Genomic DNA, 23,121 nt, shown 5'->3' on the forward strand with positions numbered 1-23,121 from the left:
GTCAGGTAGGCAAAGAATGTCCCAGTCAGAAGAAATAGAGTAATCGAAGGCCTGGAGGTAGATCTCACAGCACTGTTCGATGAACTAAAATCTCAACGTGGCTGGAGAGGGGACCATGGCTCAGTTCACAAAGCTCCAGTTGGAACTGCCCATGTGGGCCATGGTAAGGGGCCTGGACTTTGTCCTGAGGGCACAGGGGAGCCAGGGAGGGGATTAAGCAGGGAAGGGGTTTGGGCTCTGGGAAGATCTCATTGAAGGGGGTGAATGCAGGCATGTAAACAGGCAGTTCCACAAATAATTACAACGCTGATGAACACAGAATGCATAAGAGGCCCCCAGCCCAGTTAGGCCTGGACACTGCACCCAGCACAGTATGTGAGAAGCTTTGGAGCCCAGGCTGAGGGGAGGGGCAAAAGCAGGTCTCTTTCATAGCTTCCTCTTCCAGTCCCTGGAAGCCCCCTTTATTCACACAAGAAATTCACTCATTCCACAAATATTTATAGAGTACCTATACTATGTGCCAGAAACTGTTTTAAGTGCTAGAGATACAATGGTGAATAAGAGACAAAACTTGCTCCTTTATGATGCTTCTATTATATATTGAGGGAGACAAAAAATGATAAACAATAAAAGGAAGGATACAGTATGTCAGACGATAAGTGCTTTGCAGAAATAAAGTAGGGAAGAAACTGACAAGATAGCAATTTTAAATATTTGGACTGAGAAGGACTCATTGTTAAGGTGACATTTTAACAAAGACTTGCAGGACACGATGGAGGGAGCGAACTGCAAGAAGAGCATTCCAGGCCAAGGGGACAGCAAGTGCAAAGGCCCTTACGGGGAGGCCAGCCTGCACGTTTAAGGAACTGCTAAGGAGGCCAGTGTGGCTGGAACCGCAGCAGTTAAGAGAAGGAGGTAAGAGTATAAAAGGGGGCCAAACCGTGTAGGTCATTTGCAAGGACTTTGTCAGGGTAAGCATTCAATAGATAATTCTTGCACGAATAAGAGCATTTCCGCTAGGATATTTTTCCCAGACCCACTCTCCAGCCAGCCCCAAAACCCAGACTCCCTTCTCCTGGTAATGACAGAGAGGTGACCATGCTGCACCCACAGCTTGGCACAGCCATAGCTCCGTGCGGGTCCAAGTGCCACGCAAGCTTACGATTGGGCTGGCATTGAGGATGAACAGGCATTCAGCCCAATAGGAAGGTTGGAGTTCGCTCGCATGGGCGTGGCCTGAACCGCTCCAGGGACGGCGCTCTAGCCGTGCGGAAGACTCTCCAGTGCGCTGCCTCGTCCCGCTTCCGGCCGGTCTTCGTTCCGCTTCCGGTCCGACACTGGAGTCATTGCTGAGGGTCACATTGAGCTTCCAGGGGCTTCAGGAGCGTCTTTAGGTGAGTGTAGGGGGCTCGGGGGCCCTGGAACCCCAGCCTGGGGAACTGTGGAGCCCGACCCTTGCTTCCCGGAGAACGAGGTAAGGTTTCCGGCCGGCGGCGGTCGACCTCCAGGAGCCCTGGGGTCCTGTTCAGTTAGTAATCGTAGCTGACGATTATTTAGTTCTTCGATGCCAGGAACATTACAAGCGATTTATATTGCTTCATGTAATCCTCCCTCCAACCCTATGAGATAGGGCCTGCGATTATCCCTTTTTGACTGGCAGGCAACTGAGGATCAGATATTATGCAGTTTAGCCAGCGACCAGGACTGCAGTGCTCTTAGTCATCAGGCCGCAGGCGTCCCTCCCCCCACGACCCCCGACCCCCCACCCCCCAAGCTTGCCTAGGCCGCAGCCTGGCTTCCTGGTGTCTGGCTCCTCCTCTCCCTTGGACGTTGGAGGGGCTGCAGCGTCATCCGCAGTCCACCCTCACTCCCGAAAGCGGGTGGAGATCGCTTCCAAAACAACTCTTCCGACCGCGTCTGTGTCCCAGAGGCTGGTGTTCACATCACCCCGCTCCCGGAAAGACTCTCCTCCGGTGCCCCAGATCCTTACCGCTACCCTGGGTCGCTTGGATTTATTACTGGTCTGCTTACTTCTGTGTAACCCCACGACTCCTCGAATAATCTGGAATAGAGGCAGTTTCTCTCGGATTCCCTGATGAAAACAGTGTGTCACCTCATAAGAGAGATTATAGCACAGGTTTTTAACCCTGGGTCCACAGAATCTGTAGAGTTCAAGGGGTGCTAGTACTCGAATGGGGGAAATTTACATCTGTACTTTTGCTAGTTTCTAATTGAAATGTAGCATTTCCTTCAGTTAGGAATGGAGGCAATAGCCCTAGTAGTATTGGCATCATCTGTTACTTTGTCAGCAATCAAAATCATAGGTCATCTGACAGACCATTATGGTTGCAGATTTCACAACATATCATTTTCAGGCATGACTATTTTGAAATTGTGGTAGTTAATAAAACCTCAGCTACAAGTAACTGGTTTTCTTTGTGATCCTATGCAATTTTTAAATGCATTCTTAAATTTTTATTTGTTTATTTTCTTTTTGGCTGCGTCGGGTCTTAGTTGCCGCACGCGGGATCTTTGTTGAGGCGCGCAGGCTTCTCTCTAGTTGTGGCGTGCTGGCTTAGTTGCCCCCGGGGCAGGTGGGATCTTAGTTCCCCGACCAGGGATCGAACCCCCGTCCCCTGCATTGGAAGGCAGATTCTTTTTTTTTTTTTTTTAATTTATTTATTTTTGGCTGTGTTGGGTCTTCGTTTCTGTGCGAGGGCTTTCTCTAGTTGTGGCAAGCGGGGGCCACTCTTCATCGCGGTGCGCGGGCCTCACTATCGCGGCCTCTCTTGTTGCGGAGCACAGGCTCCAGACGCGCAGGCTCAGTAGTTGTGGCTCACCGGCCCAGCCGCTCCGCGGCATGTGGGATCCTCCCAGACCAGGGCTCGAACCTGTGTCCCCTGCATTGGCAGGCAGATTCCCAACCACTGCGCCACCAGGGAAGCCCCAGAAGGCGGATTCTTAACCACTGGACCACCAGGGAAGTCCCCTTTAAATGCATTTAAACATATTCTTAGAAAGGGTTCGTTAGACCCCTGAGGAGTTCATGGCACCAGTAGACATTAAGAACCTCTGCAGTGTAGGTTAAGTTAGTGATAGAGTGCAGCTCCACCACATGTGTGCTGAATGACCTTGGAAAGTCGCTTAAACACCCTGTCTCTTGTCTGTGAAGCAGTGATAGTAATAGTTTCTGCCTTTTAGAGTGACTGTAGGAATAAAGCTTCCTTGCTTATAGTAAGCACTCAGTGAATGTCAGCTGGTGTTATGTTGGGACAAATAAAGCCTGATTTTACCAAGGAGTTGACTCCCCCAGACACCCTGCTATGACTTCCACCCTTAAGGTGTTCTTGCCCTGCCTTCACCTGTGTGTGTACTGAGAGGGAGGGGCGTTGGCTTGTTGCTCACCGGGCCTGGGTGGACTGACAGCCCCTTGCCAGCCCCAGAACCCCTGCCAGCACCCATTCTCTGCCTCCAGGAGTCAGCACTATGGCAGAGGACATCAAGACCAAAATCAAGAACTACCAGACTGCTCCTTTTGACAGCCGCTTCCCCAACCAGAACCAGACGAGGAACTGCTGGCAGAACTACCTGGGTGAGCAGGACATGGTGGGGTGGGGGGTGCGGGCTGCAGTGTTGACCTTCCCCTGGTCCCACACCTCAAGTCGCTTGCCTCTTGGCTCCTCATAGGGGACCTATGCATCCCAGGCCTCTTCTCTTTTATTCTGATCATCTGACCTCGCAGGGCCTGTGCCCCTCATCACCACCTGTGCTTAAGATCTGGCCCAGGGTCACAAACTTTGGTTCCCACAGTGATTTTTTTTTCCCCCAAGATGTGTGTGTGTGTATTTATGGAATGTAACATACATACAGGAAGTACATAAAACATAATGTACAGCTAAATGAATAATTCTAAAGTGCATCCCCCATGTAACTATAATCTGGATAGAAAACTAGATACTGCCAGCCTTCTGGGCTCCCATGCCTACTGCACGCCCTGTCTTGAAAACAACACTCTACTCTCCCCAGGAGAGATGTAACCCCACAGACTTAGGGCAGTCACACTTTGGTTTTATCACCGCTGTGAGGTTTGCCTCTTTGTGATCTTTATAAATACTGTATGTGTTGTCTTAGGTTTGGATGTCTTCATTCAACAGTTTTGAAGATTCCTCCATGCTGTGGCATGTGTTTTGCTCATTTTTATTGCTGTACAGTTTTCCACATTTTATTCATGGACACTTGCATGGTTTCCATTTTGGGGCTCTTATGAATGCTGCTGCTATAAACATGCTTATAAATGTAATTTGATGTCCATGTGAATGCTTTTCTGTCTAGGGAGTGTGCCCAGGAGTGTAATACTTGGAGTAATTTTTGAATTAATTTCCTACTATTAAAAACCAGATTATTCCCCTCCTGTCTTCCTCTCCAGGATGCCAGCATCTTAGCATCAAGACCCTCGTCCCCTTCCCCTGCCCTGGTTCTGGACTTCCATAATCCCCACACACACCTCTCAGGTCGCCTTATCATTCCTGACCCCAGAATGTTCAAGTAGAACAGTCGTTCTTTAGGGGTTGCAAAATCAGCTTAGTGAGGTGTGTCTAGCCCTTTTGAGTACTACACTTGTAAGGGTATGCTTTCTTTGTGAACTTGGGGGTAGGGGGGATTTGTGTAACTGGTTGTGAAGTAAAAACGATTTCTGTGAATTTCGATCAAAAATGTGTTCCAGCCCTTGGTCTGGGCTGACCCTGATCCCCGTTCTTCACAGACTTCCACCGCTGTGAGAAGGCAATGACTGCTAAAGAGGGTGACGTCTCCGTGTGTGAATGGTACCGGCGTGTGTACAAGTCCCTCTGCCCCATATCCTGGGTATGTGCCTCCTCCTGGGGCCCTTGGGGTGCTGGGGTGGGGGTGGGGTCCTAGCAGAGGGGCGTGTGGTGACTTCATGGGAGCTCATCTGTGAGAGGCAAAGGGAGGACAAGGCATCACACTGGCCGTGGATGTGGCCTTTTCTTCTTCCTAGAATCACCTCCCTTTCCTCCTTTCACCAGTACTCTCAACCAGCCAGGCTCTCAGCCAAGGCAACCAGATCTATCTCACCCAGACACTCTACAAATAAATGCCCTGTCCCTGTGGAGCTCACCATCTTTTGGAATCCTGTCCTTTTTTCATATGAGCATTTCCAAATATACATAAAAGTGAGAGAATAATTCAGTGACCCCCCCAAACATACCCATCACCCAAACTGAATAGTTTCAAGATTTCTCCACATTTCCTCATTTTCGTTTTCCTCTTTCCTTTGCTGAAGTATTCTGAAGCAAATCCCAGACATGTCATTTCACCCCTACCTGCTTCAGCATGCATCTCTAAAAAACAGGGATGCGATAAGGCAGTCCTTTTAGGCCTGATCTGACCAGAGCCGTTGTTACTATTTAATATTCTGCCATACCCTCTTTTTTTAAATAAAATATTACTTTATTTCATCAAGTCAAAGACCCCATCGACTACAAGAAACACTGAGAGATGTTTAAATTTTTTTTTTTTTTAATGCTGGAAACGGATGTAACAAGCATGCTATTTTCACAGATGTTAAAACGAAAAAAATCATATGTCTTAAAATCAAAATATGATATTATTACAAAACTAATAGTGCTCATTTTAAAAAATAAAACAGTACAGTACAGTACTGAGCAGTACAGTAAAATGAAAAGTAGACGTCCACTTTCGCTCCCCAGTCCCCCTCCTCTGAGGTAACTACTGTTAACTGATTCATTTTTCTCTGTATACATTTATCATACATAAGCCTGTGGAACTTTCTGTGTATGCATGGGTCATACTATATCATCTGTTCTGTGACTTATCAATGTGTGCGTACAGATCTACCTCATTTGTTCTGTTTTATGACAGTGCGTATAGATCTACCACATTTGTTTTTGTTTTTTTCTTTTCTTTTTTAAAATTTTTTGGCTGTGCTGCACAGCATGTGAGATCTTAGTTCCCCTACCAGGGATCGAACCTGCGCCCCCTGCAGTGGAAGTGCAGAGTCTCAACCACTGGACCGCCAGGGAAGTCCTTAACTTACAAATGCTTTTATTTAACTGGTCCCCTTTGATGGAGATCGTGTTCTAATTTTGATGTACATCTTTGGGGCTTGTTTCTTGAGAACAGATTGCCTTAATGCACTCTTCCTCAGCTTGCTTGGTTTGCCTCCCACCTCTGTGGCCACACTCTCTCAAGTGTCTGAGTACCCTCTCCCCTCCCAGGATTTCTCCTTGTCCCTGCGTGATCTTGGGTACCATGACATCGTGATTCCGTAATATCCGCCCTCCAGCCTCAGGGCCTGCATTAGGTGAGTGCTGGACAGGGTGCTAGGAAACATGCTTCCAGGCCCGGTGCTGCCCCACACCCCAGCCTCCGGGACCTGGGCCTGCCCTTACCTGGGGAGCGTTAGATGCTGTGGTTCCTCCCCTCGGGTGCCTGCTCTCTCTGCCTTCTGAGGGCTGGATGTGAACACACCCTTTATACCCAGCAGCCCTGGCTTCTTTATTCCAGAAACTTGGTGAAGTAAAAATAAGTGTTTTATTATTGCTATTGTTCGTTTTTGTTTTTTTATAAGCAACGTAACCACTTCACAGAAACTTAAGAAATAGAGGAAGGGGCAAAAAATTGTTTCTCATCCTCCTGACCTGGCTGATAACACTGTAACATCTTCCAGCTGTTTCCTGTGTATTTTTAAAAATTAGTCTCTAATCCCAGTATGTGTATTTGGGGAGGAGTGGGGCTGGGAGTCCAGCACTTTTCCTATATGAGCATTTAAAACATTTTTTCCAATCATCTTTTCTTTTCTTTTTCTTTCTTTCCCCCCCACCCCCCCGCCACATCGCGAGGCTTTCAGGATCTCAGTTCCCTGACCAGGGATTGAACCTGGGCCACAGCAGTGAAAGCCCTGAATCCTAACCCCTAGGCCACCAAGGAACTCCCTTTTATTTTCCCATTTTAAAAAATCTTTAGTTTCTTCATAAAAAATACAGTAAACCTTCAAAGTGAGAGACTTTTATAATGTAAAAAGTGAAAAACTCCTAAGTCACCCCCTTCTGAGTCCACAGTTAACTTCCCTTAGAAATTTGGTATAAATCTTCCACTTCCTTTTCTGTGTGCTAATGTGTGAGTAGGTGTTGGTGTATGTTTATATACTTTTAAAAATTTTATTTATTTTATTTTATTTATTTATCTTTGGCTGCGTTGGGTCTTCGTTGCTGCGCGTGGGCTTTCTCTAGTTGCAGCGAGCGGGGGCTACTTTTGTTGTGATGCACGGGCTTCTCATTGCGGTGGCTTCCCTTGTCGCGGAGCATGGGCTCTAGGCACGCAGGCTCAGTAGTTGCAGCGCATGGGCTTAGTTGCTCTGCGGCATGTGGGATCTTCCCGGACCAGGGATCCAACCCGTGTCCCCTGCATTGGCAGGCGGATTCTTAACCACTGTGCCACCAGGGAAGTCCCTATATACTTTTTAAATATAGATATGGATCATACTGTAGATACTGTTTATCCTTGGCTTTTTTACTTGCATTGTTTACCTATTTTTATGTCAGTACAACCTGCTTAATTATTGGGTAGCCATTGTCTTTAATAGTTAAAAAATAGTCCCTTCCCCTTTAGCTGGACTCAGTCTTTTTTCACTATTTTAAATGATACTGCAGTGTACAATTCCATTGCAGGAAATGTTTTGCCTTCTATTTGAATGGTTTCCTTAGTTCCCTTTCCATGAAGTGGGATTATTGGACAAAGACTAATTTGCCAAAGGATCAGACCAGCCTGATCCTTTAATTTAAAAGGGATGGGGAGTGGAAGATAGTACTAAGTGTTGGTGGTTCTATAGATTGGTCCAATCACTTTTTTTAAATTAATTAATTAATTAATTAATTATTTTTGGTTGCATTGGGTCTTCGTTGCTGTGTACGGGCTTCCTCTAGTTGCGGCAAGTGGGGGCTACTCTTCGTTGTGGTGCGCGGGCTTCTCATTGTGGTGGCTTCTCTTGTTGCAGAGCACTGGCTCTAGGTGCGCGGGCTTCAGTAGTTGTGGCTTGCGCACTCCAGAGCACAGGCTCAGTAGTTGTGGCGCACGGGCTTAGCTGCTCCGTGGCATGTGGGATCTTCCTGGACCAGGGCTCGAACCCGTATCCCCTGCATTGGCAGGCGGGTTCTTAACCGCTGCGCCACCAGGGAAGCCCAGGTCCAATCACTGTTAAGGTCAATCCTGAGACAGGAGCTTTCAAAATGAAAAAAATCATACTCTAGATGTGGCAGTTTCACATCTACACATCCTATAAAAATGTTTGTGTACAAGGACATCCATTGCAGAGTTGTTTGTACTGGGGAACATTCAGAAACAAGTTATATATGATGGTATATTCATCTTGATCTATGTGATAGAATACAGAAAGAGCTGTAAGACTCATGGAAAAAGCAAGTTGCAGGACAATCTGTATAGTATGGGGGAAAAAATCTGTATAGTATGGCCCAATTTAAGTAAAGAGTATTTGCGATGTGTGGTGTATGTGTGTAAATGAAAGAGGCACTTGCTATGGGCCGGCTACTTTGTAAGTGCTTTATATCATATAAGGGCAAACATGCTAAAAAAAAAAAAAAAAAAAAAGTACTATTATCAGTATCCTCATTTTACAAAATTGGAAACTGAGGCCCTGAAAGGTTGAGTAATTTGCCTGAGGAAATTACAGCTAGGAAGCGATGGAGCAGGGATTCAGATTGTCTTCCTTGTCCATGCATTTATCCATTGCCTCTGATGTATAGCATGTAAATGTGAATGTGTGTGTGTATATAAAAATAAATGTGCTCTGACTGCCTGTAGGAGGGTCCACAAGTTGCAGAGTGTTACCTCGGGGGAGTGTTGACCGTTCGATATGGGCCTGTCCATCGTTTTGTATATGTATGCATACATCTGTGAGCAATAGTAGGATCACACTCTGTAGCCGGTTTGGACCTTTTTGCACTTGATTGTGCATTTGATCGTTAGAGATGCATTCCTGCTGGAGCATAGACAGCCTCATTTTTTTTCACAGCTGCCCAGTATTCCTTCTTTCTTCTGTTCTGACAGACATCGTTGAGGGTTGACTCTGGGGTTCCTGAAGCAGGGCCTGGTCACACTTTTGAAGGTGTTTACACACATCTCCCCACAGACAGCTCTGCAGTGAGTCTGCCTGTTATTATTCCTCCGCCTCCACCCCACCCCCCCGCCCCACCCCTTGTCCCCTCAGTGGGTCAGTTCATGTCAGCTCATTCAGGACAGTGATTCTTGTCCTTCTGGGTCACTGCTGGTTCCCCGGCTCCTGGAACAGTTGCCAGTACTGGCACGCAGCAGGTCCTGGGGTTACTTGTTGACTGAACAGGTAGGCAAAGTGGGGAAGACAGAGAAGTTCACCCATCTGGTTTCCCTGCGGAGGAAGGGAGTAACACTGGCTGTCTTTCCACAGGTGTCAGCCTGGGACGACCGCCGGGCAGAAGGCACGTTTCCTGGGAAGATCTGAACTGGCTCCACCCCACCTTCTCTGTCCTCCGTCCTTCTCCCCAGGGTGGTGAAGGGGAACCTGGGTACATAGTGATGCCCACCCTGGGGTCCTGAATCATGGCTTAACTAATAATAAATACTCGTTGGAAGAGTGTAAGGCTGTGTATGTGTGAAAGAGCTGGATGATGGGGCCAGAAGCTGGGGCGGAATTAGTACCTTGACCAGTAAGAGAGACTGAATTCAGGGTGTTTTTTGTTTTTTTTTTCTTTTTTCTCTTTTTAAATTTTTCTTTTTTTTTTTTTTCTTTTTTTTTTAAATTTTTCTTTTAATAAACTTTGACCACCTCTTCTTTACCAGACAATAGAGTGAGTGATTATACAAAATGACCTCAAGTTCCTGTATGTGCTAAAATTTATCTGTATGTTCTCCTTTATTATCTGTATAATTTTTAAAAACTTATGTTTTGAACCACATGAAAATAGTATAATAAAAACTCCTATGTACCCATCACCTAGCTTCAACAATTATCAACAAGTGAACACCCCTCTCCCTCTAGGTTATTTTATTTTATTTTTACTTATTTATTTATTTGGCCACACCACGTGGCTTGTGGGATCTTAGTTCCCCAACCAGGGATTGAACCTGAGCCCTCGGCAGTGAAAGCGCTGAGTCCTAACCACTAGACCACCAAGGAATTACCCCTCTAGGTAATTTTAAAGCAAATACTGGAGATCATATTTTATCCAGAAATAAGTAAGTATATGTATCTCTTCAAGATACAGGTTTATTTTAAACATAATCATATAATTGTCTCTAAAAGGTAATACATTCTTAATATCATCTAATAAGCAGTCTTCCGTGCAATGTGTAATTTCTCCCTATTTTCTAGGCTTCCTCTTAATCATGTTGATTATGGTGACAATTGGAAGTCATTTAAGTAGGCCAAGTTAAGAAATGTTCTTTCTTGATGTCCCCAAAGGAATTGCCACACAATAACAGTACAAAATATCATCCACCGCAAACTTGTCAACAGGGAACTCCTGACACACTGTGACCAGCTGGAGTACCATGTTGTGGCCAAATTGGTGTTTCCTCAAGACCACTCAGATGGTTGTGTAACAAACTTATCTGAAGTATGTTCAAAAGAGCAGAGATGATTCTTGTATTGAGGGAAAATGGCCCTAGGGAGGGCTCTCCTGAAATGGCCGCCCATGAGGAGGGGCGCTGTAAACAGGAGCCTAGTGCATGCATAGGGGCTTTGAGGGACTGTAGAAGCTTCTGGCATGTGTCAGGAATAGGAAAGAAACATGGTGAAAATTTCAAATGAAACAGGAAGTCCAGTGAAAAGACAAGATATAGGACTTCCTTTGACCCCAGTCACCCAGTCCTGCCCGGAGGCTGCCACCATTAGCAGTTACAGAGATAGCCTGTACATCTAGAAGCATTTATCTTGTCTATTTGATTTGATAAGGATTTGATATGGCTCTCCCATTTCCTCTTTGCTCTCCCACTGCTCGTTTGCTCATGCAGTCCCTCCCACACTGACCTCTTCATTTGTGACAGGAACCCTGTGAGCTAATGAGAAGGTCAACGCACCAGGCTCGCTCCAGCCTCAAGGCCTGTGCAGCTGCTGCTTGCTCTGTCTGCGAGGCTTAGCCACACAGCTCACTCCCTCCTGCGTTCAGCTCTTCCCCAGATACAACTCAGTGTGCCCTTCCCTGGCCACTCGACCTACCAATTCGACTCCACACACACACTTTGCAGCCCTCATCCCTTTGGTTTCTTAAGTATTTACACTAATATTCCTGTATTTTATTTATTCATCCTTGATAATTGTCCCCCCACCACTAGAATGTAATATCTGTGAGGACAGGGATTTTTAAAATATATATATATATATATATATTCCCTCTTTCATCATTTTATTATGAAAATTTTCAAGCATACGGTAAAAGTGGACAAATAGTACAATAATTGCCCTTATACCCACCACCTAGTTTTGACAGTTGTTACTATTATGTCATATCTACTTTGTATATGTGTACATGTAATTTTTTCCTGAATCATTTAAAAGTGCTTTCCAAACATGGTGACAACTTCACTCATAAGTACTTAAGCATGTATCTTTGAAAAAGGCCATGTTTCTTCAATACGATTGTCACTCCTAAGAAAAACTAACATGAATTCCCTAACATCTCATATTCATATTTCCCAAATCATACCCCCAAATCTTTTTACTGTTGTTTTTTTTTTAATTTATTTTTTATTTATTTATTTTTGGCTGTGTTGGGTCTTCGTTGCTGTGCGCAGGCTTTCTCTAGTTAACGGTGAGCGGGGACTACTCTTCATTGTGGTGCGCGGGCTTCTCATTGCAATGGCTTCTCTTGTTGCGGAGCACGGGCTCTAGGCGCGTGGGCTTCAGTAGTTATGGGTCGCGGGCCCTAGAGTGCAGGCTCAGTAGTTGTGGTGCACGGGCTTAGTTGCTCTGTGGCATGTGGGATCTTCCTGGACCAGGGATCAAACCCATGTCCCCTGCACCTTCTGCATTTGATCTTTAGGTCTAGTAGTTTTTCAGTTCTAGAATAGCCCCACCCCCGCCCCACCCACTCTTGTAAGAGTGGAATTTTTTAAGAGGCCGGGCCAGCTGTCTTGTAAAATGTTCCCCATTCTGGATCTGTCCGATTGTTTCCTCATGGTGTCATTTAGCTTCTTCCAGCATCTGTAGTTCTTATAAACTGGAAGTTAGCTCTAAAGGCTTGATTAGATGCAGATTATTTTTTGCAAGAATCCTTCCTGTGTGTATCTTCCCTATTGCTTCCCATCAGGAGGTACCTGATGCCAGGTTGCCCCATTAGTGGGGGCCACTAGCTGTCTCCTCTGGAAAGATCTGGCAGGTGACCTGTGAGATGATACTATGGGGAATGGTTCCACCACGACAACCTTGCACATCTCCACATGAGCCACGTAAGCAGTACTTAGTTGTGGTCTGACCCGAACCACAGCAGAACTCCTGGTGATTCCTCCTGAAACAAAAGGAGATAAGCAGTCTTGCAAAGAGCTGCCGTGAGGCATTTTCTCACCCGCCTCCTTCTCTTGCAGAGACTGCTTCAACACCATTTCTCACCCAGCTCCCGTGTTTCAGTTGAGTACAGGACTTTCCACCTCACTCCTTAGGGTATAGCTGCAGGCTGTAAAACTACTCTGAAGCTACCCCACTGGACACCTTACCTGCCTTATCGCAGATCTTCCAGCAACTCAATAAGCCATGTATGATTATGACCCCTATTTTACAAGTGAGGAAACTGGGGCTTCTATTCCCCTGCCAGGCCATGTGGCTGTGTTTCCCTTTAGTGTATCTGTATAGGAGAGGGTTCAGTGCAGAAAACAGAAACCTTTCAAGGCATATTAAGTAGAAAGGGATTTAATAGGAGAAATCTAGTACAATAAATCCATGTGATGATATGAATTTGGATATAGTATACCCTCATCGTGTTCAACTCAGCATAACCCCACATAGAAAGAACATACCTCAACATAATAAAGGCCATATATGGCAAGCCCATAGTTACCGTCATACTGAATGATGAAAGGTTGAAAGCTTTTCCTCTAAGATCAGAAACAGGACAAGGGTGCTCACTCTCACCACTCCTATTAACATAGTACTGAAAGTCCCAGCCAAAGCAATTATGCAAGAAAAAGAAATAAAAGTCATTCAAATCAGAAAGGAAGAAGTAAAATGGTCTCTGTTTGAACGTGATATGATCTTATATGTAGAAAATCCTAAAGACTAGACCAAAAAAGTGTTAGAACTGATAAACAAATTCAGTAAAGTTGCTAACTTCAAATCACAAATACTATCCTTGTACACCCCCATTTTATATTTTTGATGTCACAATTAACATCTCTTTATATTGTGTGTCCATTAACAAATTATTTTAGCTATTGTTAATTTTGATACTTTTGTCCTTTAATCTTTATACTAGAGTTAAGTGATTAGCACACCACTATATTATATTAGAGTATTTGAATTTGACTATATACTTCCTTTTACCAGTGTGTTTTATATTTTCATCTTTTTATGTTACTAGTTAGCATCCTTTCATTTCAGCTTGTAGAACTCCTTTCTGCATTTCTTGTAAGGCAGTTCTAGTGATGATAAATTCCCTCACCTTTTGTTTGTTTGAAAAGTCTTCATCTCTCCTTCATTTCTAAAGGACAACTTTTCCAGGTAAGTATTCTTGGTTGGCAGTTTTATCTTTCAGCACTTTGAATATATTATCTTACTCTCCCCTGGCCTGTAAGGTTTCTGCTGAGAAATCCACTGATAGCCTTATGAGAGTTTCTTTGTAGGTAAGGATAATTTTTTCTTACTGCTTTTAACATCCTGCCTTTGTTTTTCATTTTAGACAGTTTTATTGTAATGTGTCTTGGAGACTTTTTTTGTGCGTGTGTGTGTTTTTTTTAGTTGAAATTTTGGGGGAGGGACGTCACTGGTGGCGCAGTGATTAAGAATCCGCCTGCCAATGCAGGGGACACGGGTTCGATCCCTGGTCCTGGAAAATCCCACATGCCGCGGAGCAACTAAGCCTGTGCACCACAACTACTGAAGCCCGCGCGCCTAGAGCCTGTGCTCTGCAACAAGAGAAGACACCGCAATGCGAAGCCCGCACACCGCAATAAAGAGTAGCCCCCGCTCGCCGCAACTAGAGAAAGCCGAGCACAGCAACGAAGACCCAACGCAGCCAAAAAGATAAAAAAAATAAACTATACTGGAATAAAATATTTTTTAAAAATTGGGGGGAAGCTTATGAGATTAATGAATTTGAATGTCCAAATTGCTCTCCAGATTTGCGAAGTTCTCAGCCATTTTTTCTTTTAATAAGCTTTCTCCCCCTTTCTCTGTCCCTTCTCCTTCTGGGACTCCAATAATGCATAATTTATTTCTCAATGGTATCCGATAGTTCACACAGGCTTTCTTCACTCGTTTTCATTCTTTTTTCTTCGTTCTCTTCTGTCTGGAAATTTCAATTGAACTTTCTTCTACTTCACAGATTCTTTCTTCTACTTGATCAAAGCTATGTTGATGCTTTCTACTCCATTTTTCAGTTTATTCATTGTATTCTTCAGCTCCAGAACTTCTGTTTGGTTCTCTTTTATAATTTCTATGTCTCTGTTAAACTTCTCATTTTCTGTATTGTTTTCTTGATTTCAGTGCATTGTCTTTTCTTGTAGCTCAAGAAAAGCTTCCCTAAAACAATTATTTAAAATTCCATATCAGGAAAACCACAGATCTCCATTTCACTGGGGTTGGTTACTGGAAAATTATTGTGTTCCTTTGGTGATGTCATGTTTCCTTGATTTTTCACATTCCTTGAAGTCTTGCATTGCTTCCTTTGCTTTTGAAGAATTGATCACCTCCTTCAGTCTTACTGACTGGCTTCAGAGGACAAATACCTTCCATCAGCCCTGGTAGGGATTCTGAGGCTTTCTCAGGACTTTTCTATGGATACACCTGCTCCATCATTTCTTGTTCCCTCTTGAGGGGGAATTCTTAAGACTGTATGCCTTCTATCAATCCTGCAAAGCCAGACTGAATGCTGACAACCTCCTGTTTGCTTTCCCTAGGGCTGTGCTGAATGCCCAAGTTTATGTGCTTTCTCCTAATCCCCCAGAGTTGGCTGACTTTCTGCATGTGCTCAGTAGCCATCTGCAGAGGCTCACTCTCACAGCCCTCAAGGCTGTGCACAGGGAGCTGGTCATGAGGTGGGAATGTGTGTGGATGAGGCACGCAGAGCACTGGAGGCGCTGTGGGCCAGCTGTGGGGGAACCACAGGCGAGGCATCCCCAGTGGCTCATGTGCAGTCTTCCTACTGTCTGTGATGTGGTTACTAGGATCCGAGTCCCTTTGATGATTTCTGAGAGCCCTGGATGCTATTCTCCCTGCCACTCCCTGCTCCACCCCACCCCCCGCCCCGTTATGCAAAACTCAGTATTCCTCTTCAGTGCATCGAATCTTGGATTTTTTTTTCCCCCCCAGCAGTGTGCTGGAACTTCTCTGCTGGATACCCAGACTTCTCATCTGTGAGTGATTTTCAAAATCACTTTTGGGGGACGATGGTAGAAAAACTCCTATTTCACCATTCTGATAACATCACTCTCTCAACTTTTACAAAGGTACAAAAATATCCAGGAAAAATCAGTCATTTCCCCACCTTCTCTAGCCACAACGAGGTGACTGCCATCACTGGTTTCTTATGTGTCCTTCCAAAGATAGTTTATACATTTGCAAGCAGATCCTCCCTCCTATCTGCCTACCCACCATAGTAGCCTGCTATTCCTGTTGTTCTGAACCTTGCTTTTCTCCATTAATAATAGTATTTGGAAATCATTCCTTGTCAATCTGATATTCTTTTTTTAAATTTATTTATCTTTGGCTGTGTTGGGTCTTCGTTTCTGTGTGAGGGCTTTCTCTAGTTGCGGCAAGCGGGGGCCACTCTTCATCGCGGTGCGCGGGCCTTTCACTGTCGCGGCCTCTCTTGTTGCGGGGCCCAGGCTCCAGACGCGCAGGCTCAGTAGCTGTGGCTCACGGGCCTAGTTGCTCCGCGGCATGTGGGATCTTCCCAGACCAGGGCTCGAACCCGTGTCCCCTGCATTGGCAGGCAGATTCTCAACCACTGCGCCACCAGGGAAGCCCTCAATCTGATATTCTTGAACTTTTTCAAATTGTACAAGTAATGCATGAATATGTTTTCTTCTTTTTTCTTTTTCTTTTCTTTTTTTTTTTTTGACCACACCATGTGGCTTGTGGGATCTTAGTTTCCCGACCAGGGATCGAACCCAGGCCCTTGGCAGTGAAAGCAAGGAGTCCTAACCACTGGACTGCCGGGGTATTCCCTGAATATGTTTTCTTGGCTTAAAAAAAAGGAAAATACTCCAGCAGAGTCAGTGTCACCCAGAGAGGCCTTATGGTGTAGTGTAGTAGTTAAGGGGGTAGGCACTAGAGCCAGGCTGTCTCAGTTCAAATTCAGGCTCTACCACTTACTAGGTCTGAGGCCTTGGGCAAATTACTTGACCTCTGTGTCACGGTTCCCCCATCTGTAAAATGAAGTTAATGACACTTTCCTCATTGGGCTGTTGTGCAGATTAAATGGGATGCTATGTGTAAAGTGCCTAGAACAGTGCCTGATACTACATGTGAAGTGCTTAGAACAGTGCCCTGTGTGTTGAAAATGCTCTCTAGATATGATTTGCTCCTGGTACATTGGTCTCCTTTCTGGGCTGTGGACACATCAAGGAACTTTTCCTTCTCATTGTCTTTGTGTGTGTGTGTGTGTGTGTGTGTGTGTGTGTGTGTGTTAAGGACACTTAACATGAGATCTACTCTCTTAACAGTTTTTTTTTTTTTTTAGCTGCGCCACACGGCTTACGGAATCTTAGTGCCCCAACCAGGGATTGAACCCAGGCCCTCCGCAGTGAAAGCGCAGAGTCCTAACCACTGGACCACCAGAGAATTCCCTTAACAGATTTTTTATTTATTTATTTTTTAAATAAATTTTATTTATTTATTTATTTATTTTGGCTGCATTAGGTCTTTGTTGCTGCGCACGGGCTTTCTCTAGTTGCGGCGAGCGGGGGCTACTCTTCGTTGCAGTGTGCGGGCTTCTCATTGCGGTGGCTTCTCTTGTTGTGGAGCATGGGCTCTAGGCACACGAGCTTCAGTAGTTGTGGCACGCGGGCTCAGTAGTTGTGGCTCGCAGGCTCTAGAGCGCAGGCTCAGTCATTGTGGCTCACGGGCTTAGTTGCTCTGCAGCATGTGGGATCTTCCTGGACCAGGACTTGAACCCGTGTCCCCTGCACTGGCAGGCAGATTCTTAACTACTGCGCCACCAGGGAAGCCCCCCCTTAACAGATTTTTAAGTGTACAGTATAGTATGGTTAACTGTAAGCACAATGTTGTACAGCAGACCTTTAGAATTTATTGATCTTACATAAGTGAAACTTTATACCCATTGATTAGTAATTCCCCCATTTTCCTCCCCTCCCAGCCCCTGGCAACCACCATTCTACTCTCTGCTTTAATGAGTTTGACTATTTTTGTTACCTCTTATAAGTGGAATTATGCGCTATTTGTTCTTCTGTGGCTGGCTTATTTCACGTAGCACCATGTCCTCCAGGTTCATCCATGTTGTCGTCTACTTCTCTAAGGGTGAACAATATTCCCTTGTATGTATATGTCATGCTCCCTCTGTCAGGAACGTTCTTTCCTGCCTTTTATTTACCTGCCAGCCTCAGTCTCCTCCTCCAACGTCGCTTCCTCCAGGAAGCCTTCCTCTACGCCCTGGGCTGGCTCAGGCACTTCCTCTGGGCTCGCACATTCCCCTTTGTTTTCCCCATGGTGGCCCTGACCCTTCGGCCTGCGCTTCCTCCCTCAATGCCTTGGTCACTTCAGCATCCCCCTGACCATGCTGAGTTGTCACTCTCTGGTGAGTGTCTGTCCCCCCCATTCTTCCGTGAGCTTGTGAGGACAGGGACAGAGCCAGCCTGATCGCCACTGTGTTCCCAGCATCGCGCCCCACAGGGCTGGGCATGAGAAAAATTCAGTATGTGCATCAGACCCTTAATGCTTAGTTCAGGCCTGATCACATATTTGGTGCTCAATAAATCTGAGAAAGAAATAAGAAGGCCTTTTGACTGTCCCTCCCTAGTGCTTTCCTCCTTGCTTCACCACCTCACACCACATCCTAGACTCCCCTGACTTCTCTCCCTCCCTTCCTCTCTTCTCCTCCAGCCACACTTCACACTGGCCCCACCCAGCTCTGAGGCTTCCCTTTCTTGGGCGTGATGTCCACCTCTCACACCCCTACCCGTGAATTTCAGGCCCTCCCTTGCTCAGCTGACCCAAAGGAGCACCTGAGATTTCAGCCTTTCTTTATTACCTTGGCACCCAAACTTCAGGTTTCAGAGCGTTGCTAAGTCTGCATACCTCTGAGCTGCCATTGATGGCATTTTTCTATATCCTCTTTGATAAAATGAATTCATTTGGAAAGGAAACAACCTATGACGTATTCTTGCAAAAAACTGGATGAAGTAGAGACACATATGTGATGGATAAATCTCAAAAGCATAATGTTGAGGTGGAAAAACTCAGTTGCATGTACCATAAGACACAATTTATGTAAAGTTTACCAAAAACTCTAAAACTATTCTATACATTGTCAATGAATATATGCATATATATTAAAAATATAAAAGCGTGTATAGGAGTAGAAACCCAAAATGCTAACAAACATGAAAAGATGCTCAAAATCATCAGTAATAAAACAAGCGAGAATTGAAATAACGGCAGGTACCACTTTACACTGAATTACTTTTGTCAAAAACTAGAAAGCTGAATAATATCAAGGGTGGGTGCTGAGGAAACGATACAAGAACCCTCATGAACTGTTGGTTGGAGTGTGGAAGGGGACGGCCTTTGTGGAAAGCAAACTGCCACATACATATCCAGGACCCAGCAATTCTGCTCCCTAAGAAAGAGACACAAGTCTCTACCGGGCCAAGCATGAGGGGGTTCATTGCAGCATTATTACCAGTGGGAGTGGTGTGGTGAGGGAGTTGGAAGTAGCCTGACTGCCCTCTCTGGGGAGGAGACAGTAAACTGGAGGATGCACACCAGAGGGGCCCCAAGCAACTGTCAGAAGCCATGGGCTCAATGTGCCCGGAGTCACATGGATGGACCTTAATAAACGTGTAGTGCTCAGCAAGAAAAGTAAGAATAGGATGAGCTATTTAACACAATCACGGGTATGTCAATTAGAAAAGACATGAGCAGGAAACACTGGTATCCATTTTACAAGAACCCACTCAACAAAAAAAGATATATATGAGAATATTAGAATGTTTGCCGGTGGGGGGAGGGGGCACCGAAAGAGACTAGGATATGGAGATATGAGGAAATACATTAAATTTAAATCAAGAGGGCTTCCCTGGTGGCGCAGTGGTTAAGAATCCGCCTGCCAATGCAGGGGACACAGGTTCAAGCCCCGCTCCGGGTAGACTCCACATGCCGCGGAGCAACTAATCCCGCGCGCCACAACTACTGAAGCCCGCGCGCCTAGAGCCCGTGCTCTGTGACACGAGAAGCTGCTGCAATGAGAAGCCCGCGCACCGCAATGAAGAGTAGCCCCCCTCGCCGCAACTAGAGAAAAGCCCGCGCACAGCAACAAACACCCAATGCGGCCAAAAATAAAATAAATTAATTTTTTAAAAAAACACCATTCACTTAAAAAAAAATTTTAAATCAAGAAGTATCTTGTGGGGGATAATGAACTATAAACTGAGGGTGTGGGATTAACGCAATCCAGGACACCTGTGATCTGAAAAGGAAGACAAGGGAAGGGTGTGGAGGAGGAGGAGTCCCAGATTTATTTATTATTATTATTTTTTTTTTCTTTTTTTTTTTTTTTGGCTGCGTTGGGTCTTCGTTGCTGTGCGCGTGCTTTCTCTAGTTGCAGCGAGCAGGGGCTACTCTTTGTTGCGATGCACGGCCTTCTCGTTGCGGTGGCTTCTCTTGTTTCAGAGCACAGGCTCTCGGGCGCGCGGGCTTCAGTAGTTGTGGCTCACGGGCTCTAGAGCGCAGGCTCAGTAGTTGTGGTGCACGGGCTTAGTTGCTCCGTGGCATGTGGGATCTTCCCAGACCAGGGATCAAACCCATGTCCCCTGCATTGGCAGGAGGATTCTTAACCACTGCACCACCAGGGAAGTCCGAGTCCCAAATTTAGTAGTGAAGTTGTCCCTGGGGCGGGATCACGTGGCTTCAAATGCCATCTGCAATGTATGCACCTTAAAAAAACAATCTGCAGTGAATACAGAAAATACTTAGATTTGACAAAGCTGGGATGTAAGGATGTAGGTGTAGGTTACATTATCCCTACGTTTTCTTGTATAGTTGAAATATTTTATAATAAAAAAGTTTGAGAAAACTTTCCTTTCACCACTGCCCATGGAAAACAAAACATCTTAAAAATAAATACAATGAAAATATGTTACTATTAAATTCTAGTGAGACACTGAGGCCTGTTGAAACCTGCTCTAAGCAAGAAAGGAGAGGTGTTTAGGACACAGTAGCATCAAATTACTGAGCCTCTCTCCATGGCACCGTCTGAAGGACTGGTTAGAAATGGCTCACCTTCTCATCATATGAATTTTGTATCATTTCATGCCATTTCATTTCATGTCCATGGAATGCCTAAAATTACCTCATGTGCCCTCTTTCGAAAACACCACTTTTAACACATCGAATATGTTTCTTTTGAAAGGATCTACCCTCTTTAGAATAAGGCATTGGAATAAAAAAAAATACAGAAAAGTGCACTTATCGTGAGGGTACCGCTTGATGAATTTTCACAATCTGAATACCCCTGTGTAACCAGCGTCCAAATCAAGAAAGAGAAGCCCCCTTCCTGTCCCCCTGCCCAGTCACATGCTCCCAAGGGTAACCACTCCCTGACTTTTATCATTCTAGATTGGTTTTGCCTGTTGTAGAACTTCCTATCTAGCATCATACAGTGGTAGTCTTTTGAGTGGCTTTTTTCATTTAGCGTAATGCTTTTGAGATTCATCCCTGTGGTTGCGTGTATCCATAGTTCGTTCCCTTTTGTTGCTGAATAGTATCCATTATATGCATGTACCATCATGGACTTATCCATCCTCCTGTTAAGGGACGCTTGGGTGGTTTCCAATGTGGGGCTGCTATGAATACACTCACAGCCTTTAGTAGACGCAAGTGGGGGAATTTCCAGGGACAAATGGCCGGATCATAGCATAGGCGTATGTCATCTGTAGGAGATCTTGGCGTTGTGATTTTTATCATCAGCCTTCTGAGCATCTGAGTAATTAGCACTTCATATTTTATTGTTTTGAAGACTAGCTTATATAACAGTAAGAAAGAATAGTGAAAATTCAAGTTTGACATCAAAACACACTGGGTTCTTGTTTCAGAACAAAATGAATCCCTTTTACGACAGGTGACATATGCCTCCATTGATGAAAACTTTTTGCTTTTACTAGACATTTTATATAACTTCCAATTGCTTATAGTTATCAACTATTTGAAAATAAAAATATTTCATTTATTAGCATGGTCCTATTATTTTGCAGGTTACTTTAGCTAAAACTTATAAAGGGTATTTGACAGGTTATATAAATTATTATTTCAATGTTCTCATTAGTCCTTAATATATGTAAATCAACAGAGAAAAACTATTTTAAATGTATAGTGGATTGACTAAAAATCAAATTATCCATTTTAATCGGAAGACATCTCATGAGTCTTATTACCAAGCCAGTATCTTGACGATTGAATTTTAAGTTCCATTTGTTTGCCCATTTCTCACTGGGGAAAGCCAAAGCACAGAGAGAAAACCAAGCAAATGCCCTAGCTCTCCGGGTTGAAAAGTTCTGGGGAAGGACGGGCCCAAGTCACCCTTTTCGCCTGCAGAATCAGCCTTTTGCCACTAGGGGGCGCCACCGGAGAGACCGTGGGCCGCTCCGGAGCGCTGCTGGTGAGGCGCGGCAGCCCACTGCACACCAGGCCCGAAGACACCCTTTGCAGATATCCCCGGCCTCAGTTCCCACCGCCGCCCAGGAAAGTGGTCTGATGGTACCCATTCTGCAGATGGGCAGATGCACATGCCAGTCGCGCGGCACGGAGTAGGCGGAACAGGGATTTGAACCGAGGTCTCTTCGATTCTGCAAACTGAGGACATTTCCACCCACGGCTCCACCTCGCTGTGACCCTGCTTTGTCCGCGCGTTTGTGGTGATGGGGGGGGCCTCCCACCAAGCGCATTCAGGGTGCCCCTCCCTTTTGCTTGCACACTCCTCTCCCTGCTTGCTCGCTGAACACTCATCTCAAAATCCCGTCACACACCCATCTCCTTCCATCCTCCCCCTCAGCGCAGAGACCGAGCACCAGCATCCCGAGCATCCCTCCCACTTGCCTCATCTCCTGCCACCTCCCTGTCTCATCCAGCCGCCCTTGCCTGCTGGGGTCCCTGCCTAGACCTCCCCTTGGGCTCCCAGCCTTGGAGAGGTGGGGCCACCAGTAGAGGATGCAGTTCTGGGCTTGCGGACACACGTGTGGGTTTTTTGTTTGGTGTGTTTTTTTTTAATTGTTCATTTATTTATTTATTTATTTTTGGCTGCTTTGGGTCTTCGTTCCTGCTCCCGGGCTTTCTTCTAGTTCTGGCGAGCGGGGCGGCGGCGGGTGGGGCTACTCTTCCTTGCGGTGCGCGGGCTTCTCATTGCGGTGGTTTCTCTTGTTGCAGAGCACAGCTCTAGGTGTGTGGGCTTCAGTAGTTGCAGCATGTGGGCTCAGTAGTTGTGGCTGCGGGCTCTACAGCACAGGCTCAGTAGTTGTGGCTTACGGGCTTAGTTGCTCCGCGGCATGTGGGATCTTCCCGGACCAGGGCTCGAACCCGTGTCCCCTGCCTTGGCAGGTGGATTCTTAACCACTGTACCACCAGGGAAGTCCCCTTACTTGTGGGTTTGACCTGGATCTCTCCCTCCTCCCAGGAAGGCCCTAGTCCTGAGGAGAGACATCAGGTTG

General features: G+C 45.6%; 1 protein-coding gene across 2 annotated transcripts; it reads left to right on the forward strand.

The window, feature by feature from the left end:
* Positions 1-1,269: 1,269 nt before the first annotated feature.
* Positions 1,270-9,673, forward strand: COX6B1 (cytochrome c oxidase subunit 6B1). Of its 2 annotated transcripts, XM_068528666.1 has the most exons (5): positions 1,270-1,394; positions 3,476-3,592; positions 4,763-4,863; positions 6,258-6,343; positions 9,482-9,673. In XM_068528666.1, exons 2-4 carry the CDS (start codon positions 3,487-3,489, stop codon positions 6,309-6,311), a joined length of 261 nt encoding a protein of 86 aa, XP_068384767.1. In that variant the 5' UTR covers positions 1,270-1,394; positions 3,476-3,486; the 3' UTR covers positions 6,312-6,343; positions 9,482-9,673. The 2 variants fall into 2 exon arrangements, with proteins under 2 accessions (XP_068384767.1, XP_068384766.1); XM_068528665.1 differs by lacking the exon at positions 6,258-6,343.
* Positions 9,674-23,121: the final 13,448 nt, after the last annotated feature.

This window comes from Eschrichtius robustus, chromosome 19 (genome assembly GCF_028021215.1).
Source record: "Eschrichtius robustus isolate mEscRob2 chromosome 19, mEscRob2.pri, whole genome shotgun sequence".
NCBI lineage: Eukaryota > Metazoa > Chordata > Mammalia > Artiodactyla > Eschrichtiidae > Eschrichtius > Eschrichtius robustus.